Genomic DNA, 15,130 nt, shown 5'->3' with positions numbered 1-15,130 from the left:
TTTTTTTTTTTTTTTTTTTTTTTTTGGTTTATAAATATAAATATCTTCAATAATGATCCAAAACAAATCTCCTTTTGAAAAAATTAAAAAAAATAATAAAATATCATCTTTGCTTACTCAAGAGTGTGGCATGATCGTAAATAAAGGCAAAGAGAAGGGCAATTAGTTAAGAAGCATTAGACCGGCCAGATGCGAGCTCCTCGAAAACCGAAGATCCCACGCGTAATGTCGCATGTACACGATGACCTTAACGTAATCCCCAGCTTCACTTCTCCAGTCGGTTCATCACTTCACCCTCAAAAACTCCCTTTTTTTTTTCCCGTTCTTTCAAGTTTATCACAATTAATGATTCACAACAGAATTTAGCGTTTATAATATTTATTGATCTGAAAGAAAACGAAGGAAAAGTTTTGAGTTTTGTTCTGGTTTGGTTTGGCTTGTGTCTCTCTGTTTTTCCCCCAAACACTGCGTCGGCGAGTTCATCTTTGTTGGTTCTTGTGAAGAAGCTTTAGCAGAGTAGCTGGTGAGAAGATTAGTTTATGGGGGAATCAGCAGCCACCCACCACCATACTTTGCCGGCGGCGCCGCCGAATTTGGCAATGTCTCGAGGCCCCACTTGGACTCCTGCCGAGCAGCTTCAACAGTTGCACTACTGCATCCACTCTAATCCTTCTTGGCGTTAGTTTCTCAATCTCTCTTCTTTTTCCTCTTCAATCGGCATATGGGTCTTATTCTTTTTGCTCTAATTTTATAGAATATCTCCTAAAGTTCGAATTCAATCGACCTTTTGCTGTTCTTTATACCGAATCTCCTTTTTCACTTGTTTTTAGTCAGCTTAAAGTGTTCTGTATTGTGTTTTTTTTAACCGAACACTTTCAATCCATTTATGTTTTGAGTTCTTACTTTTTCTAATACGGAAGGGGTTTTGATGACATGAATTTGGCAGCTGAAGCTGTTTTGCTGGCTTTTCAGCACTATATTGTGGTGCTTGGAACTATTGTTCTTATTGCCACTACGCTTGTGCCTAGAATGGGTGGTAGCCCTGTAAGTGAGCTTTGGATTAGTGTTGTTTGTAAACAAGAGTTGGTGCGCCATTTTGAGATATGCTTTGAAACTGTGAATGTTGTTGACAGGAAGATAAAGCTCGAGTGATTCAAACTTTGCTTTTTACTGCGGGGTTGAATACTTTACTTCAAACTGCTCTCGGGTCGAGGCTCCCGACGGTGATGCGGCCGTCGTTCATATTCATTATACCTGTGTTGTCAATCATCAAGGATTTCTCTGATCAGACCTTTTCAAATGAACATGAGGTATTTGATGTTTAGCTATGTAGCTAGCGGCATTGGGTTAACTGTTGTTGGATGGATTAGTGTTTCCCTTGAATGCAGCCATTGGAAACACTTTCAAATTTCTTATAATTTCTTGTATGGGTGTGGAAACCTCTGAGATCGGTTGGAGGAGAGAAATAGTCATTTCTTATAAGGGTGTGGAAACCTCTAAGCGCCCACATCGGTGAGGGAGGGGAACGAAGCCTTCCTTATAAGGGTGTGGAAATCTTTAAGATCCCGCATTGGTTGGAGAGGGGATGGACCACTCCTTATAAGGGTGTGAAAACCTTTGAGATCCTACATCGGTTGGAGAGGGGAATGGATCATTCCTTATAAGGGTGTAGAAACCTTTGAGATCCCACGTCGGTTGGAGAGGGGAATGAAGCATTCCTTATAAGGGTGTGAAAACCTCTGAGATCTCACATCGGTGGGAGAGGGGAGAGGAGAATGAGACATTCCTTATAAAGGTGTGGAAACTTCTAAGATCCCACATCGACTAGAAAGGGGAACGAGACATTCGTTGTAAGGGTGTGGAAACCTCTCTCTATTAGACGTGTTTTAAAACCGCGAGACTGACGACGATACGTAACAGACCAAACCAAACAATATATGCTAGTAGTGGGCTTGGGCTATTAAAGTTTTTTATTTTGGGTAACTTAAATGGATTTGTTTCACAGAGATTCACCCATACCGTCCGAACAATCCAAGGCTCGTTGATCGTTGCTTCATTTATAAACATTATACTTGGATTTAGTAGGGCATGGGGGCATCTAACCAGGTAATTACTCGTCTAACAATTATTTTCATGGGTAATGGTGCAAGGCTTGAAATTTTTTGTTCCCATCATTGATTTCCTCTTTGTTTCCAGACTTTTTAGTCCCGTAGTCATTGTACCTCTGGTTTGCGTGGTCGGTCTTGGTCTGTTTATGAGAGGCTTCCCAATGGTAAAGTTCCGAACCCTTAGATATGTAAGTAAGTGATCAAGCGAGAATTATGAATATGCGGTTTGTTCTATGTTCAGCTTGCTAATTGTGTGGAGATTGGCTTGCCCATGTTGATTCTCCTTGTTGTAGGCCAGCAGGTAATTTCATTGTCTTAGGCTTCGTATGGATGCTTAGTTTCGTTCTAATCGATTCAATATGTTAATGTTTGCAATTTTGCAGTATTTGAGGCGTATCCATCATCGGGTTGATATCGTAGTTGAGAGATTTGGTCTGCTTATCTGCATTGCTCTCATTTGGGCTTTTGCTGCTATTCTCACTGTCGCTGGAGCTTACAATCATGTCCGGGAGGTGACTAAACAGAGTTGCCGTACAGATCGCTCGTACCTTATCTCGTCTGCTTCTTGGTATGTTTGGGTGACGGTGAATTACAATTTCTTTTCTGGTGTAAACATTTCAGACGAACTTACTCTTCCTATTCTTCTAATGAAACGATCTCTGCTGGCGTTTGTGTAGGATTAGAGCCCCTTATCCATTTCAGTGGGGAACACCGATATTTCGTGCCAGCCATGTTTTCGGCATGATGGGGGCTACACTTGTTACAGCTGCAGAGGTCGGTTTTCGGTTCAAGCGAAAGCTAAATCCCGGTGTTGCTTCCAAAATCTTTGACATTTAATATCTGTTTTTGCGCAGTCAACTGGGGCATATTTTGCAGCCGCGCGGCTTTCAGGTGCTACCCCACCTCCAGCTTACATTTTTAACAGAAGTATCGGTTTGCAGGTATATTTGTAGAACACCACGGTTTTTCTATCTCGTATTTATTTCCATGAAATTGTGTAAATATGTTCGGATTTTCCTGTGTGCCAGGGTCTTGGACTGTTGGTCGAGGGAATTTTTGGTTCGATCGCGGGCAACTCTGCATCAGTGTAGGACAATTTTCTAATTACGAAATTTCTTTCCTTCCTTGCTTTATCTTTTTTTGTACACTAATCGTGAACCATGACTCAAAACTCAACCCATCTGACTTTGCAGTGAAAATGTTGGCCTTCTTGGACTCACACATATAGGAAGCAGGAGGGTTGTGCAGATATCGACTGCATTCATGATCTTCTTCTCCATATTTGGTTCGTTTCGTTTTCTTTCATGGCTAATTACATTAGTTTTCCCGACGTGTTATACTGTGCTTGTCGTCTCATTTCCTGCATCTTTCAGGTAAGTTCGGTGCGTTCTTTGCTTCCATTCCTTTACCGATATTTGGTGCTATATACTGTGTTTTATTCGGCATTGTCGGTGAGTCCTCTCTCCTTAATTATTCAACATATCCATGGTTCACAGTTCTTGTTGTTCCGATCGAAATTTTGTTGATTCCCCTTCATTTCCTACCTGCAGCTGCTACAGGGATCTCATTCATGCAATTCACTAACAACAATTCCATGAGAAACCTCTACATTATTGGCCTCTCCTTGTTCCTCAGCATCTCCATACCTCAGTATTTTGTCACGAACACATCACAAGATGGTCGTGGACCGGTTCAAACAGCGGGTGGATGGGTCAGTTGCAAAAAAGAACTCATTAACTACTCACTTTTCTGTTTCATTTGTGTCGTTTCGTTAAAACTAAATTTATTATGCAGTTCAACGATATCCTAAACTCCATATTCTCATCCGCCCCAACAATCGCCATAATTATCGGAACACTGCTCGACCAAACGCTCGATGCAAAGCCCTCAATCAACGACCGAGGAGTCTCGTGGTGGAAACCATTCCAACACAAGAAGGGAGACGTTAGAAACGATGAATTTTATAGCCTTCCTCTAAGGATAAACGAGTATATACCAACCAGATTCCACTGAAAATGATTGCCTTCCTTCGTGTTTGTTTATATAGTACTGTGATGAAAGAATTACACAGGCATAACCAGATGTTGTTCTGTCCAAAATCGAACAAACAAGTAGAGATTTTTCTTACTAATTTCATATTCTTTTTCTTGCAATGGGGCATTTTGATTGATCAATCAATGATATTTCAAAGGTTGAGAGCATAGGATGATCAAATGAACATCTCATCTAAAAAGGGTTGGGGTTGGGACTCCTTTTTCTAATGGAATTTGCAGGGAAATGTGAAAGCTTCAGAAAAGTCTTTAATGGAGATAGTGTAGTGAAGCAAAATCCTTTTTGTTATCTTCATTGTTTATGAAGCAAACGAAGCGAAGGTGACAGGAAACTTCCCATCATTTTACAAGTTTTGTCTTTCTGTGGAAGAAAATTGTCGAATTGGTTGTTTCTGGATATTTATGAAAGGATTTGAGTACGACTATGAGGGTCCTAAGTCGCTTTCTAAGGCTTCAAGATTCCTCTCTCTCCAAACACCAAACAGATAAATACAAATCATGAGGGCAGCCCTGTTTGTAGACCATACAATTCGTCAATGGCTATAGTGACTTCAAAATTCTTGTATTTGGGTAGTTTCCTAGAAGCTGCCATGGAGTAAGCTACTTTTCATCTTATCTACTTGGAGTTCCTAGCAACTGCTATGGTGTGAACATGTTTTTTTATTGCAATCTACTTTCATTTTGCTAAATTTCATGAAAATAGTTCTTCAGCAAGAGATTGAAGAGTGGATCATGAAGAGCTTTAACTTTAAAATGTTCATACAATTGATTACTTTCTGAGATTAGGAAAAGTTGTATACATAAAAAGAGTAATAACAACAAACCTGATAATCAATCGTTGAGCCAGTCGAGATCGAAGCATTTCTCGGCCACTTGAATGTAGAGATTAGGCATGTGATTCTTCAAATCCTCCCACACCCACGAGACGTCTTCTTCACAGATTACGTGATGGAGAGATTGCATGGACACAACTGATCTGGGTAGTCCTCTGATCTGTGGGCATTCTCTCATGTCAATTTTCTCTAAGTTTGCCAGTTTACCAAGTTCTTCAGGAAGTCTGAACAAGTTAACACATTGAGAAATGTCAATGTACTTGAGAGAAGAGAGTTCACAAATGCCTGGTGGTAGAGTTGTGAGATGTGGGCAAGCAAAAAGCCTCAAGATTTGTAAATTCTTTAGCTTCCAAAAGTTGGATGGCAGTTGGCTCAGACTATGACAGTTGGTGGCACAAAGACACTTGAGATTTTGCATCTCACAAATGCTTGAAGGTAGCTTAACCAAGTCATTGCAGTAATTGATTTTGAGTTCCGAAAGGCTCGGGAAGATCTGCGATACATTTATCATCGACTCGTCGAGGCTGTTGTTAATCTTGCAGAAAACAAGAGATATCTTCCTCAGATGTTTCAATGGGACGCAATTATCTACTAGTCGTGTGATGGAAACTTTTTCCAGCCAGATGCTCTTCAAGTTGGTCAAACTAGAAAAAACAGAAAAATTGCTGAGAGTTGCATGTGCTGCATTGTTGTTTAGCACAACCAGTGTTCTCAGCTTCGGCATGTTGCAAAGGAAAGGAGGCAAGAAATATTCACTCGACGAGAAGTTTAGAATCAACACTTCGGTCTCGGGAAATATCATCTGCGTCCAATCCATTTCTTTCATTTCCCCTATGTCATGAATGCATAATGAAAATGAGCTTGAACTTTAAGGACAGAGTATAAAAAGCTTATAGTCTCTCGTTGTAATAGCTCAAACCCAACGCTAGCAAATATTGTCTTTTTTGAACTTTCTCTTCAATGTTTTAAAATGCATTTGTTAGGGAGAGGTTTCCACACCCTTATAAGGAATGTTTCGTTCCCCTATCCAATTGACGTGGGATCTTACACTCATTAACTTGACATTGTAATTCTCTATAGGTTGCTCATCTTTACAAGTCTATTTGTCTTCAAGAGTTAGCAATCAGTTACCTGTGTGAATAGAAACCAGTTGGGCGTTGAATGGCTGATCTGATTTCCTTAACCATTCTTTTGGAAGCTCCGTTTCAGTTTTTGGCATCAGCAATCGCTTGCGGTCATTTACACTCTCCCGGCTACTGAAATGAAGAGCAATGTCCCTCAAGACATCGTGTTGAGTGACATACATCTCATAATAACTGCTGTAAAAGTCACCACCGCTGCATATCAACCAATCAAGCATTTAGCCGACATAGCCTAATGTCTACAACAATTACTTAAATAAGTAACATACCGTGCATCTTTCACCAGAGTAAGGAGATTCTTCTGAGATAACTCGAACAGGACAGCAAGAGCTTCTTCTTCATCAAGATCGTGTAACTCCTTCCAAACATTGATGAGAATATCAAGAGGAATCTTTCTGTCTTCGGGAAAGCATCCCAAATCGAGGAAGCATTCTCTCACTTTACTCGAGAGACAATCAATACTGATTGCCATTCTACGAAGCAATTTGTTCTCATGAGACTCACAAATAGGCTCACCTCGCGACAACCTGGTCTTTGCAGTGTTCCAGAACATCTCGCTTTGTCCTCTGAGAGACGCTCCTATGACTTTAAGAGCCAGAGGCAGGCATTTGCATTCATTCACAACCTTCAAAGAAAACAACCAAATTGGACGTTTTGAAGATAATTGGCATGGGTCTAATACAATCGAAGAAAGATTGCGTTCCTTACCTGTTTGACCAAGTTGTGATTAGCAGTGAAAGGAATGGTCCATTGCCCAAAAGCAGAGTGGCAAAACAGAGCAACTGCTTCACTTTCCCTCAATAACTCTACTTCATAAGTAGCACGAAGAACCTCAGAGAATTTGAATCGAGAAACCACAAGAGTTTTGCAGCCAGGAATGTTTGGAATGAGGTTCTCAAGAACTGAGATTGACCACACATCATCCAGAACCACTAAAGCTGAATTTGCAGGCCTCCCTTGAGAAATCGGATCATAAGCATTCAAACTATCGCTACCCATTACATAACCCCAGATCGTTCTCCTCAGTTGATCAATATCAGGGGACTGCGACACCGTCAAGAACAATATTTTCTCTTTAAAGTAACCTGGAAAGGTGCCAACAGTTAGAATCCGACAATTCCTGTCTATAAATATTCACTCCAAAAGGACCCCTTTAAGGCTACAGCGTCCAATGGAGATTTTAACGGCTATTCACTTCATTAACACAAACTTTCCATTGTAGTGAAAGTTCTCTAAACCCTTTTGCTTGAAAGTCAGTAAACCAAACAGATATAGTATTAACGACTAGCTTTGAAGCGTAAATTTGAAGCATTCCACAACACGAGAGAAAAGGGGCAAAAGAAACAACCCACGTTGAAAATCAGGAAATTAAACAGATACAGAACTAATTAAAAACATCCACATAAAACCAGAGTATGGGGGACTTTTCTTACTTCGAACTTCAGGATCTTTGCAGAATTCTCTAGCTAAAGTCGTCTTCCCCGAACCGCCGAGTCCAGTAATCCCAACCGCTGTCAAATCGTCCCTTCCAGTCACCAGCTCCTTCAATTCCTTCTTCGCCTCACGCAATCCAATTCCTATATTCAGCACATTAGTCTCGTAGCTTTCTTCCTCCTCCGCCCTCTTAAACGCCTCCTCTATCCACCACCCTCCCTCTCCCGAACCGTCTGCCCTAATCTTCATTGACTCGAGCCGCCGTTCCAGCAAATTTCCTTCGAGCCGATCGAATCGCTCGGTGGTCTCGAATCTCATGTGGTGTACGTCGGCCAGTATATGCGCCTGCATAGGGCCGTTAATGAAGCGGTCGATATCCTTTTCGAGCTTCTCCATCTTCCTCGCGAGCTGCAAGTTTCTGTAAATGTTCAATCGGCCGCATTGGAGAGCCTTCTCGGAAATCTCAACGCCTTTTCTGAGAGTCTCGCTGAAGCGATCCAACTGAAATTGACGATGAGCGGGCAATTCAACCCCCGAGTACTTTATCTCCTCAATAATCGGCAATATTTGTTGAATGGAATTGGCGATGTGAGCTGCCGTCGTTTTACAGAGGCAGGATTTTGTGGAAAGTTGTACCATCATTCTGAGAAGCTCAGTCGCGATCTCTCCGACGAAGAAGTCAGTAACCGCCATTGTTGAAGCTTCAGCAGAAAGCCGTGGCGGAACAGGGCTCTGAAGCTCTTCGTTATTTAAACTTCCGTCTCGAGCAGTTTTTAATCAAAAGTACGAAATTATCCTTCTAACGTGACAAAATTGCCCCATTCCTCATCAATACTTGATTTTAAATTATTTTATTTAAGAAATTGGATTAAATTACCCATTTTATTGATATGGTCGCTTTTTTTATTTTTTGTAATAAATTTTTAAGATTTTGAAAGACTAGTAAGTTTATTTAGATAATTTTTAATTTATTAATTAAATTTTTTTAACCAATTTAAAAAAAATAAAAGAAAATTGAAGAATTTACCAAGTCCTAGCGTGGGGATTGGGCAAAAAGATTTACTGTTACTGTGTCAACTCTAAGTCTAGAGTGCTTCTTTAACCTAAAGCCAGAAAACAAAAATAAATATTTAAAAAAAAAAAAAAAACATAACTTTTTCTTTCTTGGATTTAATTCTTGGGCCTGAGCATTTGGGCTTGGGAATTTGGGCTTAAAAGTTCGAGGCCCATATGGCCTGAGTGGGAGACACTTTTGGATTTTAATGGCTATGGAATAAAAGCAAGCTCTGTTCCTTTTTCTTTCTCTTCTTTTCTTTTCTTTTCTTTTAGAACCAAGTGTATATTCATATTAAATTAAAATTAAATTAAAATTTATGGCCTATTATTGTTGTAGGAATAAATTAGTATAAGATTAATAAGTATATCTCATTTAATATAATTTATTAGGTAAACCTAAAATTTAAGGTATATGAATGAAAATTAAACTAAATTTTAATTAGTTAAAATTATTTAAATAATCTAAATACTTCACAATTTCATAACAAAATTGTTAAAAATACTTTATTTATTGTTATACATTTTTAAAAAAAAAAAATATCATAAACAAAACCTATCCTTTAAATTTCTAATAAAAATTTAGTCCTTAATAACAATAGTAATAATAATATAACCTTTATTCTATGCCCACTTAATTTTTGCATGGATTGCATGAGCGAATCAGAACCAAGAGACCACACAAAAGCAACACTCCGCACTTGCAAATGTCTGCCACGTGGCATTAAATGGTTGGGCATGTATTTTTCACAAGTTCCAAATTATCGAAAAAGAAAAAGGGGATTTTTTTTTATTATTATTATTCTTTTTCTATTTTAAGCCCGAAGCAAAAGAATAAACGGCGACCGGTTACGTTGGTGACAGCCTGTGACGCACACAACTTTTCGAAAAGAGCCGCCACGAAAATTTTGATTTCTTCCCTTTTTCTTTTTTTTTTTTTTTTTTTTTTTTTCTTTTTCCCATTAATACCAAAGAATATAGAATTTAGCGCCAATATTAAATCCATAAATTATACAATTACATATTAGCCCCTTTTGACTTTATTCAAATCCCCGATTCTCTGAAAACGTCGTCGTCATGTACTCCCTCACCTCTCTGGCCACAACGTCCCTCATCGCTTCCCAGAACCCGGACGGTAGACTCTCACTCCGGCGGTTGGACGCCGCCGCCACATCACCTCCAGCAACGATTCCCGGCGTAGCGAGCGTCAGCGCCGTCAACGGGTCGTCATCCACGGCGACCAACGAACCGCCGCCGACGATGTCGGAACTATGATCAACGGCGGATTTCCCCTGGTCTCTAACTCTTCGCTTCAGAGTGGAGTTCCAGTGGTTTTTGACGGCATTATCGGTCCGGCCAGGGAGGAGGCGGGCAATGGTGGCCCAGCGGTTGCCGTAACGGGAATGGGCGGCGATGATGGCTTCATCCTCAGCCGGAGAGAAGGGACGGTGTTCGACACCGGGGCAAAGCTGGTTGCACCAACGTAACCGACAGGATTTTCCAGAGCGGCCCTTTACATAGCGACTAATTAAAGACCAATTCCTGGGGCCGTAGCGCTCGACGAGTCGGGTCAAGACCCGATCCTCTTCGGCGCTCCATGGGCCTTTGATTTTATCCGCGTCGCCGGAGTTTCGAGACGGCTGGAGTTTGCCGGAGAGAGAGGAATCATCAGAGGATGATTCAGAGGTGGAAGGAGAGGAAGAGGAATGATGAATGCTCATTGGGGGAATTGGGAAAGAAAAGTACGGAAATTGAAAAGGGGAGAGTACAGATAGAAGAAAGGGAGTGTTTGGGGTTTATATACGAAGAAAAAAAAAGGTTTTCTTTTTCCTTTTTTTTTTAGTAATTTATTTTGTGGGAAGCTTCCTGTCATTCACCATTTTAATTAATTTTAATTAACTGTGACAGACTCGTAATAACGGTTGAATGTGAATTCAGTGGCAACGACTCGTAATAACCATTGGATGTAAATTCAGTGGCAACGAGACTCATAGATAATTATATTTTTTAAAAATAATAAGAAAAGAAATAACCACATGTTTTATGTGAAAAAAATAAAATAAAAAGGTTTATAAATGAAGTGATTATGTTTATTCCAAGCCGTCAAATGAACATTATTAATAAAATAGAGAGTGAATTAGACTCCTAAACCGATAGATGGGATCACATAACAATCTTAATAAATGCTTTTACTATCACCATGAAATTTTCAACTTTATAATAATTGCACCGACTTCCGGGTCGGGTCAAAAACTCGGATCACCCACTCCATCAAATTAGGGAGATGTTCCATAAATGTTAAGGTTGTTGGGTTCAAGGATTGGATATAATTATTTGTATAATTTTGGATTATTGCAATGCCATGAATCTTACCTATCTTTATTCCTAATCATTTTTTGGGTTAATTAATATAATATTAATGTGATAGAGTAGTCGAAAATAGTTTTAAATTTATCGTGTTCAAATATAAAGAGAGAGTTTTCCACGCTTTTATAAGAAATGTTTCGTTCTCCACCTCTCTTATGGCACCCTGATGTCTGACTCCGATATATTATTCTATTTCGATTTCCCTCAATTTTAGAATGCTGAGAGATTTTCACACTCTTATAAAAATATTTTGATCCCTTCTCCAATCAATGTGATATCTCACATTAGGAATACGAAAAATAAAAATAATGGATCAAATTGGATTCAATTGTCGTTTCACTCTACTCATTATTACATATTAGGAATCAGCCGACGAACTACGTGAAAAACATTATTATTATTATTATTATTATTATTATTATTATTATTATCATTTCATATGCTTTTCTCTTAGGCATCATCTTTTAAAACTTTATTAAAAGATTTATGACAATAATTTACAAAAGTTGCTTAAATATTAAAAATATCCAAAAGAAACAGCATTATAAGTACATGTTTTCCGTATCTATAAAAAAGAAATTAAATTTATACTTAATCCCTCGAATCCAGTGTGTTTAAATATTTATAATAAGGATAAGACATGCTACACCTTAATTAAAGTTTCTAATCTACTTTTATTCGACACAAATTCGGCAAAATATAAAAAGTAATTAAAAATTAATCTATTATGATTAAGTGTGTTCCTTTTCATGTGGAGGAATTAAGCACATGACAGTGAGGCTAAAGCTGTTTCACGCAACTTCAACTTAAAATTAATTTTAAAATCGTACGTGGGTCCCACACTTTTTTTTTTACTCCATTCATGCTGCCAAAATCCAACGGCTGAGATTAACTCCTTTAAACATATAAAATAAAAATATCATACGTAACAAGTTACCGAATTACAAAATTATTTACCGTTAATAATATTAACATGTATGTTATTTTAGTTTATTATTTATTTATTTGTTTTTTAGTTAAATTTGTATTAATCAAATATTTATTACAAATCAAACTTTTGAAAAGCAATAATTTGTGATATTTATTGATGATGTGACAAATTTTTTAAATTAAATTAAATTAAATTGATGATATGACAAAGTTAACCAAGTTTAAAATTTTAAAATACCATAAACTCATCTTAAAATATATTTTAATGATACTATTATTTATTAATTTGTTTTAATGTTTAACTCCAAAGTAAACGTGTTAAATATATAATATTATATCACAATTTAATTTATAAAAATTATTAATTTTTTCGATTTACATCCTGATTAATATACTTTATAAATAAACCTTGACGGTCAATAATTTGTGTGCTACAAATAAGAACATAAAAGGTGATCTCAATGTCTTCTAGTAGACAGGGCCCACCTCCAACCTGTAAGAATCTCACGTGATTTGCGTTGTGCTTATGAGATGAGTTACAAACCCCATTTGCCTATAGTGCGCGTGGGAAACACGACCAGACCACAAGCGTAGATGACAATAATCCGATGGTATCATGGTTGCGTTACACGCGGCCAGGTGGCAATATTAATGGTAATTTGGAGGCACATAGTGGGGCCGTTACAGTGACCGTGACCGTGACCTAAACTTTGGCGGGAAGCGGTTGGGCAGTTGGTGAAATAGCTGGCTTCAAACAGACGAGAACAGAAGCTTTCACCGACTCGAGGACGGGCAGCGATTTTCCAACCTTGGCTGTGACCGAATCTGCTCATTGGTCCGTTTGTCTCTAGACAGTTCTTAATTTTTTATTCTGTGCGGACAACTTAGCTGCTTCGTGCGTGCACCATTTTTCATGATCGTACACTGGGAGCCGTTGGATCTGGGCCCACCGATTTTCCCCTCCCACCGTTTTGATTGGTCGGCCCACTACAGGCCCGCATGATACCGCGTCGGAGTAGTTGATTTGTCCCACTCGTGTGGGCTCCAAACGATTCGCCTTCCTTTTCTGTTTTGATAATTTCCAACTTTTAATATTTTAATTTTATTAATATTGTTTTAAAAATGTTTATAATATTATCCGTTATAAATTAATTTGATGTCCAATAATTAAATTATATAAAATAAACTAAATTTAGAAACGACAAAAATTTAAAAACTAAAAATGAATTTTAATCGAATTTGTCTTGTATTATATAAATAATGGATAAAAGTTGTAGAGTGGATTTGGAGGCAAAAGGGACATGAACTTAATGTCCTCTCAAACTGAATCCGGACACTTCCTTTTTTAAAAAAAGAAAAGAAAATTGAAAATACTAAATAAATAAATCATTTATCCAAATTCAATTTCGGACTTAGTTATAGTCGTACATGTTGTTTTCCAGTGGAATATATTATGTCACTGACCAGATTTTCGAGGCTTTGAAAAACCGAATCAGGCGAAAATCGAAAACAAATAAAATTTTAAAAAAATAAAAATAAGAGTAAAAATAAAGAGATGAAAATTCAATAAAATTATAATAGAAAAAGCAAGTGTAATTTTTTTAAAATATTTCAAAAGAGGATTTAAATTTACAAAAAGGAAATATAATACAAGTATAAAACGAATTTGCAAATACAAAATTAAAATCAAATATTTCCAACGGGGAATACAATTATGAAGAAAAATACAAAAGACTCTAAAAGATCGACAAGGGACTGACGCTCCGGAACGACCCCCTTTGTGACCACATAGCTCTCGAACGCTCCTCCACCTCGACTGACACCTGACAAAAAAAGTAGAAATGAGTGAGTATAAAAATTATACTCAGTAAGCCACCTCGTAGGCTCTCTTTGCATCTTAATTTAAGAGATTCTCACGGTTTCCCAATTCGGTTCTAGGACATTTGGTTCTAATCTTAGTCCCTTGGGGATTGCCCCTTGGGTTTCACCGGTTCATCGTCCTTTCATTAAACGCCTAGAGGTTCCTTACGTCAAGCTAATATGGCCGGTATCTCTCTATGAGGTGCTACCTCTACATGACTATCTGGGACTACATGATACCTAGTCTAGGGGTGTGCTGAATACCCCTACGCCCATATAGTCCCCCCTATGGGGGGCGTGACCCAACCCGTTCCCATGCAGCTAATGGGTTGTACGACGTGGAGACACATTTCCCATGCAAAATGGCTAAGAACATTAAGGACTGATCAGGGACCCTTGGTCCTCCTACGAAGCTACAGATACCGTTCTCACGCTAGCAATCTACGAACACTCCGAGGTACCTTCTTGTCGTGGTAAGTTCCTAGGGGAAAATTAAGTCTAGTTGGAGCGACATATCGCTCCTAACAGTAATTCCCTAAGCTTATCATAGAAATGGGCCATAGCAATTAACAGAGTGTGCATGCAATCGTCTTCTAACATCATACTATATAATTCATGCAAACTAGGCATACCGGCTTAACGAGGCGATGACCTTCATCAAGCACCCAGAGCACGAAGTTCTCGCTCAATGGGGTGAATTCATCCATCAAGCACCCGGAACACGATATACACAATTCCAACCTAAATTAAACGCGTGTACATCCCGCGGAAGCTTAAAGCATACAGTAACTGTCAAGTAATTCACCCAATACAATCATAACCGTTAATCTGACCAATAATTTACATGGAGAGTTAATCTGGAGCAAAACAATTGGCATGCATGCAATCCAAGCGAATCCTACAAGTATTTCTTCCTAAATACCGGGTGGTGACTTACCTAATTGACGCGTGCCCTTTTTGCTAGCGTTTCTTTGCCCGTGAGGTGTCCATAAATACTGATTTCTTTAAATTAGGTCCCTATTCACGTAAAAAGAGTATTAGAACTGGAACCCGGACAAAAATCGGGCAAACAGAGAGCAACCGGGACAAAATGGCCGTTCCACGCGCGCTGGGAGTGCGAGGTCACGCCCGCGGAAGGGGGCCAGTCGCAGGCTGCACGCGCGCCCGCTTCTGCGCAGTCGCGGGTCGGCCGGTCCGGCTCGGTTCGGCCCGGCTGTAGGCGACACGTGTCGTCGCCTCGCTGGAGCTGCGTTGCTCCAGCCGACGGTCGACGCGTGTTCGGCGCCTGTTGCCGCCCTCCGCCGCTCGCCGGCCGACCTTTTTTTTTTTTTTTTTTTTTTTTTTTTTTTTTT

General features: G+C 39.0%; 3 protein-coding genes across 3 annotated transcripts; 1 reads left to right on the top strand and 2 right to left on the bottom strand.

Moving 5' to 3' along the window:
• Positions 1–229: 229 nt before the first annotated feature.
• On the top strand, positions 230–4,307 carry LOC111481108 (nucleobase-ascorbate transporter 3-like). Its single transcript, XM_023126444.1, has 14 exons — positions 230–678; positions 947–1,044; positions 1,134–1,310; positions 2,006–2,106; positions 2,197–2,272; positions 2,350–2,409; positions 2,492–2,676; positions 2,786–2,882; positions 2,963–3,049; positions 3,137–3,195; positions 3,302–3,393; positions 3,482–3,559; positions 3,659–3,819; positions 3,903–4,307. The coding sequence occupies exons 1-14, from the start codon at positions 540–542 to the stop codon at positions 4,119–4,121; spliced, it is 1,629 nt and encodes a 542-aa protein (XP_022982212.1). The 5' UTR covers positions 230–539; the 3' UTR covers positions 4,122–4,307.
• A 558-nt stretch (positions 4,308–4,865) lies between these two features.
• LOC111481102 (probable disease resistance protein At4g33300) lies at positions 4,866–8,368 on the bottom strand. Its single transcript, XM_023126435.1, has 5 exons — positions 7,568–8,368; positions 6,843–7,219; positions 6,404–6,759; positions 6,124–6,329; positions 4,866–5,823 (listed from the first exon to the last, which is right to left on the bottom strand). Exons 1-5 carry the CDS (start codon positions 8,259–8,261, stop codon positions 4,991–4,993), a joined length of 2,466 nt encoding a protein of 821 aa, XP_022982203.1. The 5' UTR covers positions 8,262–8,368; the 3' UTR covers positions 4,866–4,990.
• Positions 8,369–9,416: 1,048 nt separating this feature from the next.
• Positions 9,417–10,427, bottom strand: LOC111481160 (transcription factor MYB44-like). Its single transcript, XM_023126515.1, has one exon. The coding sequence runs from the start codon at positions 10,340–10,342 to the stop codon at positions 9,662–9,664; it is 681 nt and encodes a 226-aa protein (XP_022982283.1). The 5' UTR covers positions 10,343–10,427; the 3' UTR covers positions 9,417–9,661.
• Between the last annotated feature and the right edge of the window lie 4,703 nt (positions 10,428–15,130).

This window comes from Cucurbita maxima, unplaced genomic scaffold (assembly GCF_002738345.1).
Source record: "Cucurbita maxima cultivar Rimu unplaced genomic scaffold, Cmax_1.0 Cma_Scf00006, whole genome shotgun sequence".
NCBI classification, from domain to species: domain Eukaryota; kingdom Viridiplantae; phylum Streptophyta; class Magnoliopsida; order Cucurbitales; family Cucurbitaceae; genus Cucurbita; species Cucurbita maxima.
Note: the sequence above shows the minus strand (reverse complement) of the source record. Positions and strands in the feature narration are given on the sequence as shown.

Excerpts from the sequence above, each read along its gene's own strand:
- LOC111481160 (XM_023126515.1), bottom strand. The coding sequence starts at position 10,342 with ATGAGCATTCATCATTCCTCTTCCTCTCCTTCCACCTCTGAATCATCC.
- LOC111481108 (XM_023126444.1), top strand. The coding sequence starts at position 540 with ATGGGGGAATCAGCAGCCACCCACCACCATACTTTGCCGGCGGCGCCG. Across the intron at positions 679-946 it reads CCACTCTAATCCTTCTTGGC|CTGAAGCTGTTTTGCTGGCT; the intron begins GTTAGTTTCTCA and ends TGAATTTGGCAG. Across the intron at positions 1,045-1,133 it reads CTAGAATGGGTGGTAGCCCT|GAAGATAAAGCTCGAGTGAT; the intron begins GTAAGTGAGCTT and ends TGTTGTTGACAG.
- LOC111481102 (XM_023126435.1), bottom strand. The coding sequence starts at position 8,261 with ATGGCGGTTACTGACTTCTTCGTCGGAGAGATCGCGACTGAGCTTCTC. Across the intron at positions 7,220-7,567 it reads CAAAGATCCTGAAGTTCGAA|GTTACTTTAAAGAGAAAATA; the intron begins GTAAGAAAAGTC and ends GCACCTTTCCAG. Across the intron at positions 5,824-6,123 it reads ACTGGTTTCTATTCACACAG|GGGAAATGAAAGAAATGGAT; the intron begins GTAACTGATTGC and ends TTCATGACATAG.